Consider the following 14,797-nt stretch of genomic DNA (forward strand, 5'->3'; position numbering starts at 1 on the left):
CTGTAAAATGAAGGAGCTTGCCTAAAGAAGCATGATGGTAATGGTGACCACAGATGGTGGTCACTAAACTTAGTTAACTCCCTCATTTGCAAAAATAAGATGAATGGAATAGGTAACTATTAAAAGTATATTCTGTGATTAGGTAACCAGATAATCTCTTCTAGGATCCTTTAAATTCCAGATCTATGCTCTTGATAACTAAGAATTGTGGGAGGATAAGGATATGGACTGACTGGTATAAGCAAGTTCCAGGTGAGGAAACCCCTTATCCAGGCAAGTTGGTGCCTACTTTGCAACTTAAAGAGTCTTGAGGTACTCAGAGAACTGCATGGTTAAGTGACTTGCTCAGGGTCACACACAGCTTGTTCTCAGGCCAATCATAAAACTATACCACATCAAATTTGATAGGAACCATAAGAAATCATCAGGCCCTTGTTCTAGACATGAGAAAACTGAAGACCAGAAAGAAGTGGGCTGGTTCAACTCTGTTCTATCCAGTTGATTATTCAAACACTGAACTAAACCTCCACAGACTTTAACAGTAACAAAGATGGAGTAAGGAAGTGAAATCTCCTTGTACAAAAATTGGCTATTTATTTGGCTAAACCAGCCGCCCAACCTCACTGACCATGCTCTAGGCTCCTAAGCAGTTTCTGAGGAAGCAGAGCTCTTCCCATTGCGTGTCTCTAGGGTTCCAAAGCAAAGTTATCAGATGAAGATTTTAAGAGACAAAGGATAATATAAGGAGTGAACAACAGGCTACCTAGGTGGTGTTAATAAAAAGGGTTTGTTTACCTGAACCATGCTTTAGGCTTCAAGAATGATGGGATTCTGGCAAGAGTTAGAAAACTGAAAACTGAAAATTTTGAAAAAGGTGGGGAGAAAAAAAAAAGCCTATACAAAAAAATCATTAAACTAGATGATAGTACTGAACAAATGTGTACAACACATAAAAAACAATCACAGAATAGGTGTCTAGGAGAAAATAACAGGGAAGCAAGTGAGAAACAATTCCTATAACATATGCATATGTGTGCATATACACATATATACCATAATATGTACATATATGTATACATACATCCTCTGTATAGTCATACTATTTGTAGTGACATATGTATATATACACATATTACCAATACCAATACAAAGAGTAGAAATAATAAAGTTCAGAGAGGACAGACAGGTATGATCCCATGGTCAGTGACTCAAGTTCTCTCAAGAAGGATGGAGGCTCTCAAAAAATAACAAAATTCCAATAATAAATCACAAATGAGGCACAGGAGATGAGAGAAGATCTAAAGAAATTAATGGAGATCGCTCTATGGTGCACTCTCTGATTAACTAAGATTTAAGAACACATACCAAAGATGAAAATAGAGTAACTACTACTAAGAACAAATACGGAAGCCTGGATGGGTAAAAGTAATGCCAATAAGGCTAAAGCTCAGAATAAGCTGAGGTTTACAAAAAAATTACTAAGGACAGAATAAAAAGTACTCATCTTAAATTTTATTTGGCTGTCTCAAATAAGAGTGTTCCCAGTGCCTATTCTTAGTCCTGTCCTGTTCAGCACTCATCAACAAGACATAAAATAGGAATTTAAATACCCAAGAGAGCTCACAACCATCATGCAAGTAAGGTAGTGCTAATCTTGTGGTCTCTCTCAACCTTGTAGATGAGAATAATGAGGTTCAGAGGAGTTAACTAATTTTGACTATTGTTACGCATCTTGCTCGGAGCTGGTATATGAAGCCAAGTCTCTTGACCCCAATTCCAGATGTCCACTATATCAAGCTTCTTGACATAGCAGGAATGCTTTTTAAGAGTTAAAAGGGCCAGTTAGTGGGGCTGGAAGCCAGGATTTTGATTCAGAATAGATTGCAGCAGGTCAGAGATAGGCCCCAACTATCAAAATCTAATTTAATAGAAAATGTGAAAGTGACCTAGCTTTAAAAAAAAAATGCATGTCAACTTTAGTTTACTGTAAGCTTATATGTGTCATCAGGGAGTTAGAGCTGCCAAGAAACCTAATACAATATTTAGGCTGCTTTAATAGAGGTATATTATCCAGAATAAAGGAGGTGAGTCCCCTTGTACTCACTCTGACCAGAGCACTTCTGCCATGCTGTCTTCAACTCTGGGCACATTTTGAAAAGAAATAATGCCATATGAGAAAAGAAGGAATACTTAGCTTGGGGAAGGAGATGTGATAGTCTCTTCAAACATTTCAAAGGCTGTAATGAGGAAGTGGGAATAGATTAAATTCTGTATGGCTTCAAAGGGACCAATGAGTGAAAAAGTTGAAGGGAGGCAGATTTCTACTCCATGTGAAAAAACTAAGAGTTAGGACTGATAGAAAAATAAAATTTCTTATTTTATGCTACCTTAAAAAGTAGGTAGAGATGTCTTGTTGAACTATATTTTTCTTTCTCTTTTTAAGTCTTTGTTACAAGAAATAGCTTACTAAACAGGAAGGAGGGGAAAGGGACATATTCAGAAATGAATACTATGTAAAAAAAAAAGCATCAAAAAAGATATATTCTTAAATGAGTGCCTCATTCTTTAAAAAAGAAAAAGTTACCAAGAAAAGGTTACCTAAAACCCTGTACAGGAGGTTTCTGCACTAGAGGAGAGATTAGCCTCTAAGGTGCCTTCCAGCTTCCAAGTTTCTACGATAATCCTTCTTCTGCTTCCTGGGGACACTAGGCTACTTGGTACTAGCTAATGGTGTCTCAATCTTAAGACATAGGGACTCTCCAAAAATAACAGAACCAACATCCAAATCCCTATCAATGACAGGCTGTTATTGAACAAAAAGGGTTGGTTTTAAAGCTCAGGGAAAAGTGGAAATGCCTGCTACTTAGGTTAGACAGACTACAACAGATGAAGAAACGAAAGCACCTCAATTCATATTAGCGTATTTTCTCTACTTAGTATAAACTCTAGACTCAAAAAGATATAATGAAAATAGTGAATACAGAGCTGTTACCCAAAGTGGGCTTAGAGAAATAGTCAAACAGTAGGTGTGCCAAGGCAGACAAATGCCTTGATTTAAAAAAAAAGTCTAGAATTGAGTCAGTAAAGATATAGGCCAGTGAGCTTGACGTTTAATTCCTGGCTAAATCGTAGCATGTATTTTATGAAAAGGATTTCAAGGCTCCAGCCCAGCATCATCCAAAACAGGTTGTGTCAGATCAGCCTTGTTCCCCTTTTCTTCAAAATAAGGTTACTAAACGTATTTGACAAATGATTACACAATCCTTGTGATAATGATCACGTATATGGGATATGTGATAAGAGGTAAATTAAGAAGTTGAATAACTAGATCCAAAAAGTAGTCACTAATAGTTTGATATCAACTTGGAAGGTCTCTAGCCTAAGGGATCTATAGTTGGCTCTGTGCTATTTAATATGTATAGAAAAGCACATACACCACACTTATCACATTTGAAGATGACATATAACTGGGTAATAATAGGATCCAAGATTTTTAAAGGATAGATTGTTGAGCCAAATCTAGTAAGATGAAATTTAATAGGGATAAATTCTTATACTTCACAAGAAAAAATGGGGGAGGTGTAGATGGAAAAGATGTGAGGGTTTGAATAAATGGCAAGCTCCATAAATAGGCTATGACAGCTCCAAAAAAGCTAATGCTATCTTACGCTACATGAAGGGAGCCATGCTGTCATCGGGTACAGGGTGCCTTACTCCCACCTAGACTACTTGTGGAGTATTATGTTCAGTGGTGGGCACATTCTAGGAGGACCATTAACATGCTGAAGACAGTCTGGAGAACAATCAAAATGCTGTTCAAGGTCGAGGTATATGAGGATCAGCTGCAGGAACTGGGGATGTTTAGCATAAAGAATAGAAACAATTGATACAAGAGTCTCAGAGGGTGGTGAATGGATACAAGAGAGCTGGTGTTCAAATATATGAAGGTCTGTCACTTGGAAGTGCAATTAGACTAGGAATTGCCTGGCCTGAGGGGAGAAGCAGAAGTAGTAGGTTTTAATGTTGTAAAGATTTAGGTTTGATATAAGGAAAAATCTCATTAGGTAAAATGAGTTATTTTGGGAAGTAATGGGTTTCCTTCCCAATTTTTAAAGGGCTGAATGACTACTTCCTAGATATATATATATATTCTTGTTCAGGTTAGAAGTGCGTTAAAACTGAGATTGTTTTACATTCACCCAAAGTTCAGGGATAAAAGTAAAAATGGCAAAAGGAAAGTGTCCCCATTACCAGGAACTGAGTTTGGGAAAGGAGGAAGCACAACTGTGACCAGTTGTGATCAACATATAGAGCGGCTTGAGATTTGGGCATAAGCCTTGCCTTCAGTATTGATTTTTATGTTTATACCTCTGTTCCTGGACATAAATAGCCCAGGAAATAGAAGCCAGAGAATGGTTAGCTTCACCCTTGCTCTGGACAGTCACCTTGCAAGGAACCGTCACACCCCAGAGAGCAAACAGGAAGACTCAGGGAAGGGTCAGATGCCCCCAGCCCAGCTAGGCAAATCATTAACTCTTCAGTAACTACATAAAAGGAACCAGGGGGAAAATCTGGGCAAGGCCCCAGATATAAGGCCCTGAGATTGGGAAGCTTTGGATGACTTTTTCTCTCTTCTGAAGACTTTCCTACAATCCAGGTGATCCAATGCCTCCTAATTCCTGTAGCACTTGTCTGCTGAACCTCCCAGGCTGCCTTGTCAGACACATGTCCCTCTTTCAAAGCTGGGCAGCAGTGGCCTAGTCTGGTTAAGTTACTATGGTGCATACAGGTCCTGATCCCTTCTGAATTTAGAGAAGCGCCACCCAGGGACTCATCCCTAGAGCTGAGCTCAGCTTAGTTAGTTATAAAACTGGATCAGTTTCTAGGGGTGAGATCAACTTTATTCGCTTACAAAAGCTGCATCTACTCCCATTCCCTCAAGTTTTCACATCTGTGGTTGAATTAAAAGCCCAAACTCCTTAGCTTGGGATTCAAGGCCTTCCAGAACTTTCCCCATTTACCCTCTATAGCTGCCCAGCCAATCTAATCTACTTACCTTCCCCTAAATACATCCAGAACACTTTTGCCCCTATTTTGCCCCCACTATTCTTCTGCTTGAAATGCCTTCTTTCTCTATTTATGTAAGTCCAACCCTTGAAGGTCTTTCTTGAACCTTATCTTTCCCAGATAGCCTTCTCTATACTCTGAGTAATCAATCAAGCTCTCATAACTCCTGTAACACCTGTCTGTCCCATGTCCTCTGATACCTTGTATTGTTAAATATATATGTATACGTACTGTCCCTCCAATTAGAATATAAGCTTGCTGAGGGGGTGGTGTCACTGTACCACAGACATTACAAAGGATGAAAATGACAATGAAGTACCTTCCCTTAAGGACTTGAGAAATACAGCGTTTAACTGGTACCACAACAAAGAGGACAGGCAGGTAGACTTAGGGCCCAGACCACCATACAAACCTAGGTTATCCCCCACAACATCCGACTTCAGTAGTTTAAGATACTGCTGTGCCAATTCTTGGCTGCCTGTCGCTGGTCTTCAGCACACAATTCTAAACACACTGGAAGTCTGGATAATAATATATTTTCCTCATAGACTACCGTTTGAACAAACTTGCTCCCCACTCTTATGTGCCACAGAGTCCTTCTTCACAGTAGTCTTTTAAAAGGGCCTGGGACAGATGGGCCTCCCTTTCCCTCCCAGAACAGAGTCCCCTGGAAAGCTCAAACTACCCACACTGGTTAAGCACATCTGTTCGGGTCTGCAGGCAGTAATACACATGGGGCAACTGCCCAAGTGGTCAGACTGGACTGGAATAAACCCCACTTTGCACAAGTCCTCCAGAACCCCAAACTCCTACTCCAAAATCACAGTGCCACCAGCTGCTTCCAAGGCTGCTTTAATCTTCTCTGCTTCTGATTTGGCAACATTGGCTTTGATTTCCTGGGGTAAGGACTCTACCAGCTTCTTTGCCTAAAATGAAAAGGAGGAGGATTAGAACCATAAAAGCCCTGGAAGTCTTTAATAGTAAGCCTGGTCCTTGGCTAGAGGATCAAGTCTGAGGCAATTGCATCATTATGATCACGGCACAGGACTCCAGGGAAAAGCTGGTGGAGATGCACAGGAGGGAGATTCTCCCAACTTCAAAACCATTAAGCAGGCAAAGGGTTGTTAATGTCCTTGGGATAAGAACTCTTCATACCTGGACAAGGTTTATGCCTTGTATGTAATTCTTTACTTCCTTGATTAGTTTCACTTTATCCACAGGCTTGGCTTCTGTCAGCCGAACAGTGAAATGTGTTCGTTCCTTCTGTTTTGGTGCCTCTTCCTCATCTGCTGCCTAGAATGAGAGGAGGAAAAGGTAAGGTGAAGCCATATGTAGCCACAGCCTAATTTCCCTGCCTACTTTCTAACTCTAAAAGGGAAATCAGATAGCTATCAGACAAATTTACTATTCCTGACACCCCTCCACTCAGGATCAAATGTATATAAAATAATTTTATAAATGTCAGTTATAGTATTGCACATTATTTAACCCCCCAGAACCTTAGTTTAGCTTTACAGGAAAACAGAACTCAATGAAGATTTAGTTATTTTGCTTTTCCAACAAGGTCAGATGTAAAGCAAGGCTGTCCACTGTCACCATTACCATTTGAAATAGTTGTAGAAATGCTAGCCTTTGCAGTAAGATGCTTTTTTAAAAATTGAGTGAATAAGCACAGGAAAAGAAGAAATAATTATCACTACTTGCTAATAACATCGTTTAGAGAATCTTACAAATTCAAGTAAAATTAAATGAAAACTTCAATAGAATAGCAGGTTATAAAATTATCAGCTTTTCTATATTTTACTAACAAAACTCAGGAACAGGAAAAAGAAAAATCCCATTGAAAATCAATACAAAAGGTGTAAAATGTCTGGCAATTCACCTATCAAGACACACCTAGGCTTTATATCAATACGACTACAAAACACTCTCATGATTCATCTGTGGCAATGTAATAAATTACTATCTAAACAAATTTACAAACTTATGGTGAGACTAACAAAGGGTTATAAAAATAGAATTTGAAAAAATAAAAATCATCTGGAAGAACAAAAACTCAAGAATCTCAAGGGAAATAATGAAAAAAATGTGAGAAGAAAGGGAGCCTTCCAGTATTAGATCTTAAAATATACCATAAAGGAGTAATCATCAACACTATTTGATATTGATCAGTGGAATGGATTAAACAAGACCCAGAGGCAATTAAAAGCAAGCACTGTATTTGATAAATCTAAGGACAGCAACTATTGGGCTAAGAATTTCCCATTCAACAATAACTGCTAGGAAAACCAGAAAAGCAGTCCAACAGAAATAAGACCAAAACTCCTATCATACCTTAAATAAACTTTAGTAAGATGCATAACCAAAATATAAAGTCATATAAATTGTAAGATATAAAAAAGACTTTCAATATCCCTTCCAAAGCTGTGGATGGGGGACAATTTTTAACTAGACAACTAGAGATGACCATAAATGATAAAAAGGGCAATTCCAACTACACAAAACAGTAAAGATTTTGCTCAAGTATTAGCTATATTGTCACTTTTTTCATCATTAACTGCTCCTTCTGGAAAGGCAGCACAACTCACTTAAGGTTTAACACAAATAAAATCAATAGTTAGAATGGAAAGTTAATGGGGAAAAAAAATCTTCGCAGCAAGTTTCTCTGATAAACACCTCATTTCTCAAATATGTAGAACTGAGTCAAAAAAATAAAACTCAAACTTATAAGAATACAAACCATTCTCCAATTTATCAGATTGGTCAAAAGACATGAACAGGTAGTTTTCAGAAGAAGAAATAAAAGTTATCTATATGGAAAAACGTTCCAAATCACTGCTGATTAGAAAAATGTAAATTAAAGCAACTTTGAGGTACCATCCCTCATCTATCAGAATGGCTAATATGACAGAAAAGGAAAATGACAAATATTGGAGGGGGTGTGGAAAAATAGGTACTCATCTACTGTTGGTGGAGTTGTGAGCTGATCCAACCATTCTGGAGAGCAATTTAGAATTACACCCAAAGGGCTATAAAATTGTGCATACCCTTTAACCCAGCAATACCACTATTAGGTTAATATCCCAAAGAGATCAAAGAAAAGAGAAAAGGACATATATGTACAATAATATTTATAGAAATTCTTTATGTGGTAGCAAAAAATTAGAAATTGTGGGGAATGACTATCAACTGGGGAAATGGCTGACTACGTTGTGGTGTATTATTATGATACAATACTACCATGCTATATGAAATAACAGGATGCTTTCAGAAAAACCTAGGAAGACTTATATGAACTGATGCAAAGTGAAGTGGGCAGAACCAGAAGAACACTGTACAAAGTAACAGCAAAACTGTATGACGATCAACAGTGAATCACTTAGGTAATTTCAGCAATGCAATGATTTAAGCCAGTTCCAAAGGACTTGGGATGAAAAATGCTATCCACCTCCAGAGGAAGGATTGATAGGAGTTTGAATGTAAATCTTAGCATACTTTTCTTACTTTTATTTTTCTTGGTGTCTTTTTTGTTTGTTCTTCTTTTGTAACATGGCTAACATGAAAATGTTTTGCATCACTGCACATGTATAATCTATGTCACAAGGCCTAGCTTTCTCAAGGAAGGGGCAAGGAGGAAGAAAATTGGAAACTCAAGTTTTTAAAAAATAAATGTTGAAAAAAAGTTTTGCATGTAATTGAGAAAAAAATAAGAGGGACACTGCATAAAAAAAGAGGGCTTCAGAGTTATGATCAATGTAATGACTAATCATGAATTTTCACTGCTTGGCAGAAAGGCGGACTAAAACATATTTTTAGGCATCGCCAATGTGTCGCTTTGCTTCACTATAATTATTAGTTACAAGGTAGGGCCTCTATTGGAGTGGATGATGTAGGAGAAATGTTGGGTAGAGACACAAAAAAGAAGAAAGTCAATGTAGCACATACAACCCTGTTTTCTGTGCTTTGTATATTGAAATGTTCATGTTTGTTAAATTGACAATACAAATAAAATTTTAGAAGAGAAAGGCAAGATGGATTAATGGATAGGATGCCTAAACTATATGGAGCCAAGGACCTGGGTTCAAATCTTTCCTCTGACACACTATTTGTGTGACCATGGGCAAATTCTTTGACTTCTCTGGGTTGCATTTTCTTCACATCAAATAGGAATGGCAACTGTTGTGTAGCTTACATGAAATAATACATATAAACTTTAAAACTGGAAAAGGCCTAAGAGTTTATTCTGCTCAAAAGTGTCAATCACACAGCTTACTGGCCCCATATAGCCCATATCATTCCCCTGGAATGTGGCCAGAACCATATTAAAATATAATTGGGAAATACTTAACAAAATAAATAAAACAACAATAAGATAATAGATCACATTATGTTTTAAAACTAAGTCAACAAGTGGCCTGAAGGGATCCTGATGTATGGCTTAGTGGCCCCTAATTTCTATTTGACACCACTGGTCTAATCCAACCCTCTTGTTTTACAGCTGGGAAAACAGACCAGGAGTCGCCCCCAAATCACACAACCAGTGAAGAGCAGAGCTGGAATGTGAAACCAGCCCTAACTGCAAATCCAACACCATGCTGCTTCTTTTACAGAAATTATCAATTCCAGAAGCCAGTCTTTTTTATCTTTGTAACCCTATTACCTTGCATTGTTCTAATACAAGGCAGGATCTTGACAAATGATTTTTAAAAAGATTTAGATATTTATACCATTCTAACATCTCTTCTAATCTTGGTTCATTCAATTTCAAATCAATACAATAAGCATTTATTATGAGTTTGCTACTATAACCAGGGTGTATGCTAAGCATTGGGGAAGATATATATGTATGTGTGTATATATTTGTGTGTACATGCATATATGTAATTATATGTATATGCATGTATCTATAGTTTAGAGAAGCCATCATCACAGAATCAGAGAGGGAAGGGACCATGGCAGCCACCTAGTCCAAGGAATCCCTACCTACACAACCAAGTAATAGTAGTAGCTAACATATATTACTTACTCTCTCTATATATTCCATATCACTTACTACATGCCAGGCACCATACTAAGCACCTTACAAATATTTTTTCATTCGATCCTCATAATAGCCCTGTGAAGTAGGTGTTATTATTATCCTCATTTTATAGGTGAGGAAACTGAAGCAGATAGCAGTTAAGTGACTTACCTAGGGTCACATAGCTGCTAGGTGAACTGAGGTTGGATATGAACTCAGAGATCTTCCTGACTCCCAGCCCACCACTTTATCCACGGTGTGAGTAGACATCCAGCCTCTACTGAGCTACCTCTAAGGCAGGGACACTCAACACATCTTGAAGGAGCCCATTCTACATCTGAGAGGGGCTTTGATTGTTAGGATGTTTCTTTTGACATCAAACCTAAATTGGCCTCTTGGCAACATCTACCTGTCATTCTTGGTTCTGCCCTTTGGAACCAAAGAGAACAAATCTAATCTCTTTTGCACAACAGTCATCATATTTCCCTTGAGTCTTCTCTTCTCCAGTCTAACATACCCAGTTCCTTCAATCAGTACAGGTACCATAGGATTGGAGAAAGGCATAGCTAATACACTGGATGACAAGATCCAAAAAGAACTAGGCTAGAAAATGGGCTAAAATTAATCTCACAAAATTTGAGATAAAACTTTTTTTAAATTTAAGGATAATTGGGACACTAAAGCACTGTTGGTCAAACTGTGAACTGATCCAACCATTCTAGAAAACAATTTGGAACTATGCCCACAGGGCTATAAAGCTATGCATACCCTTTAACCCAGCAATACCACTAATAGATCTAGATGCCAAAAAGATCAAAGAAAGGACTTAGGTACAATATTCATAGAAGCTCTTTTCATGGTGGCAAAGAATTGGAAATTGAGGAGATGCTATCAATTGGGGAATGGCTAAACAAGTTGTAGTAAATGACTGTGATGGAATACTATTGTGCTATAAGAAATGACAAGCAGGATACGTTCAGAAAAACCTAGGAAGACTAATATGAAATGATACGAAGTGTGCAGAACCAGAGCAATGTACACAGTGCCAGCAATATAGCACAATGATCAACAATATAGTACAACTGAATGACATATATTCCAGCAATACAATTATCCAAGACAATTCCTAGGGGCTTATAATGAAAAATGTCATCCACCTCCAGTGAAAGAAGTGATGGAGTCCGAATGCAGATCAAAGCATACTTTTAAAAATAACTTTATTTTTCTTGTTTTTTTTTCCCTTTTTGGTCTGTGTTTTCTTTCACATTGTGACTAACATGGAATTATGTTCTGCATGACTGCACATGTATAACCTATATCAAATTGTTTTGTACAGCACTGCTAGGTCACAGGACATAATGGGAGGGGTAAAACAAAACAATGGGTAAAATGATGGTAAAATGATCCAAGAGGATACTTCAGAAGAACTGGAGAACAACAAAAAGAGAGAGATACAGAGACACAGACAGACAGAATCTACCTTTTTAAATAGCCCCAGAACTTACCTCAGGGGAAACCTTTGCAGTAGCACCATTTGGCACCATGCCACCCATTGGCACCAGCCCCACATCCTGGATCTTCAGCGTTTTCTGTAGGAATATTAAAAAGAACAAAATTTAACAACTGGTATGCCATCCTCTAAGCTAAGTAACTAGTGGGACAACCTTCCTCAAAACCCAACATTCTCCCACTAGTATCTGGGAAAACACATTAATTTTAGCATTTACTCAAAACCCAACTCAACAAATATATGGCTCACTCCATTCTCTAGGCAGGGCAGCTAGGTGGCATAGTGGGTAGAGTATTGGACTTGAAGTCAGAAAGATACCCAAATTCAAATCCCGCCTTCAGATTCTCACTAGCCATGCAGCCCTGACAGTCACATAACTTCTCAGCATCAGTTTCCTCATCTGTAAAATGAGGATAACCTACCTCACAGGGATGTTGTAAGATAAAATGAGATAAGGAAAACAACTTGCAAACATTAAAGCACTACATAAAAGATAGCTATTACTACTACCTTCAATAACTCGTTGAGATCAGAGATTTCCAGTAGAGTGAGGCCAGCGATGTCCTGTACTAACTGCTGAATCTTAGGAGGGTACTGCTTGGGGGCATTGTCCAGAGTGGCTCCGGTCAGAGTTTCACTTCTTCTTTGATGGCAGCTGCTTCTCATTAGCCTCAGGGCACAAATACCTAATAATGGCAGCCTACACCCAACCCCATTCAAACAAGAGACAGTCACTAACCAGCAAGTGAGCAAAGGGAAATTGTATACAAGGCTACTCGGTCTCTCTCCCTCTCTCCCTCCCTCCTTCCTCTCTCTCTCTCCTCTTCCCTCCCATAAACATATCTTAAAAGCTAGGAGGGACCTTAGAGACACCTAGTACAATAGCTTTTGTGTTATGGATCCTTTTGACATTCTGGTGAAACCCACAGTCTTTCTCTCAGAATAATGTTTTTAGATGACATGCAAGGTGGTGCTGGACCTGGAGTTTGGTTCAAAGCCTCAGATACTTCCTAGCTGTGTGACCCCGGAGAGTCACTTAAAAAAAAAAATTTGTCTGCCTCAGTTTCCTCAACTGTAAATATAGGAACAATAGCATCTAACTCCAAGGGTTTTTATGAAGTTACAATGAAGTTAATACTTGTAAAGGTCTTTGAAAACCTTAAAGTGCTATACAAATGTAAAATAAAATATAAGTATAAAGGTATAAATAAGAGTGCTATGTAAATAATAGCTTGCTATATTAGTGAAAAGATTACAAGGAAACCACTTATGTTGGAATAAAGATGAAATTTTTTCCCATCAAAGATCAGAAACCTTCTGAGGTCTTTGACATGCACCCCAGGTTAAGAACATGATATTCCAACCCTCTCATGTGACCCAGGAGGAAAAAAAACAAACCAAACATAGAAAATCACAATGAATACCAGCACAGCATCTTACACCCAACAGATGCTTACAGCAGCTAGCTGGGTGGTACAGTAGGTAGAGCCTCGGGCCAGGAGTCAGTAAAACCTAAATTCAAATCTAGCCTCGGGCATTTACTAGCTAAGTGACTCTGGGCCAAGTCACCTAACCGGTGTCTGCCTATTTCCTCAGCTGAAAAATGAAAATAACAGCACCTACCTCACAAGGTTATTAAGAGGATCGAATGAGATAAATGCTCCCTTCAATCTCCCTCACCCGTTTTAAGGACTGGAGAGAAAACGAGCGGTCCAAGGTCACACTGGCAGAGACCAGAACTTGGTCACCTGTACCAGGATCCCCTGGGAGGGGGATGGGGGACGATGGGACCCACGGAGGGGTGGAAAAGTGTCACCCTCCCCTTTTTCCTAGGCTCAAGAAAAGGTGTCCAGTCCACTCATGGGGGAGAGGAGGCGGGGCGCGAGCTCTATATAGGGGAGTGGGTCCAGATTGGGGGTGTACGGGAGCCAAACTAAAGGGTCGTAGGCTCCAGCTTGGGAAGGGGCGGGGAGGTGGGGACCGGCTCCCGACTAAAGGCCGCAGGCTCCAAGAGAAACCTCCCCCAGCAAGGGAGTGAGCAGCCTGAAGCAGCCCTCCCGGCCTCATGCCTCCAGGCCGCGGCTCCTACTTCATCCCAAGTCCCGGAGGCCTAACACCACCGGTCCTGGCCCCGGTTCGGGTACCTGGTTTGGAGCAGGGCCGCGGCCCGGAACCTCGAACACGGCCCCCGCAGGGGGCGAGCAGCCGCAGCCAGCATCACGGTGGGCGCGAGAAGGTCACTCACGCGGCTGTACAGGCGGAAGGCGACGCTCTAGCCCGCCCAGAGGAGGCTCTCGCTGACCCGGAAGTGCCCGGGCGAGAGACACTCTACCACAGGCCCTCCTCCGTCTCCTTGGTCGAGAGTTACCCACAATTCCCCAGCCATCCGAGGAGGCACCGAGGAAGCGGAGAGAGGCGGGTTCTGCACTTTGCTTTAGGTTTCCTTACCCTCAGGGCTTCCTTGGTGCTGGGCAGCGGCTCCCCTAAGGAGCTCTTTGCCGTTAGGTGTTATGTTAAAGATAAAAGTGTAAGAATAATTTTGTTTGATATATTAGAAGATCTTTAATCACATAAACACCACAGAAGGCAAGAAAACAAAACCCATCACAAATATGTATAGGCATGAAGAACAGATTCTGGGAGAGGGAGAGAAGGGCTTCTTTCTGCACACTGAGTCCAATGTGACAGCTTGTTTTATCTTAAGTCCTTTGTAACCGTAGCTGGTGACTGCCCATTGACTGCAGTTACTAAGTCTTTCAAAGTGGATTATCTTTACAATGTTGCTGTTACTGTATAAATTTTCACCAGGCTCAGAAACTATCCCCTTCATTTCTTACACCACAATAATATCTACCTTCACAACACATCTTGTATACGTACATTTCTCTCCTCTGACTACCGCCATCCTGGGGTGGTCCCTCATCACCACGTGCTTAAACTATTACCATAACCTTCTGGGTGGTCTCCCCCCATTCCCTTCTATAGGGGCCATTGCTAGTCTCTTGACCTGTGCCTTGCCATTGGACTCTGATGGCTCCGGAGGAGAGTGCACTGCTCTGCCTCACTTAAATCCAACTCACTTGCAAGTCAAGACATCACCCTCCGGATGTCATTGGTCCTCTTTGAGATCAAAGGATGAACACCACCACCACAGTAATATTCCATTAAGATTCATATGCCATAATATGTTCAGCCATTTC

The 14,797-nt window shown here is 39.9% G+C and overlaps 1 protein-coding gene across 1 annotated transcript; it reads right to left on the reverse strand.

Annotated features, from left to right (window-relative positions):
- Window positions 1-1,492: 1,492 nt before the first annotated feature.
- Window positions 1,493-13,882, reverse strand: MRPL12 (mitochondrial ribosomal protein L12). The gene is made up of 5 exons (XM_036756340.1): window positions 13,742-13,882; window positions 12,108-12,297; window positions 11,593-11,676; window positions 6,223-6,360; window positions 1,493-5,993 (listed from the first exon to the last, which is right to left on the reverse strand). The coding sequence occupies exons 1-5, from the start codon at window positions 13,813-13,815 to the stop codon at window positions 5,877-5,879; spliced, it is 603 nt and encodes a 200-aa protein (XP_036612235.1). The 5' UTR covers window positions 13,816-13,882; the 3' UTR covers window positions 1,493-5,876.
- Window positions 13,883-14,797: the final 915 nt, after the last annotated feature.

The sequence above is a fragment of the Trichosurus vulpecula genome, chromosome 4, assembly GCF_011100635.1.
Source record: "Trichosurus vulpecula isolate mTriVul1 chromosome 4, mTriVul1.pri, whole genome shotgun sequence".
NCBI classification, from domain to species: domain Eukaryota; kingdom Metazoa; phylum Chordata; class Mammalia; order Diprotodontia; family Phalangeridae; genus Trichosurus; species Trichosurus vulpecula.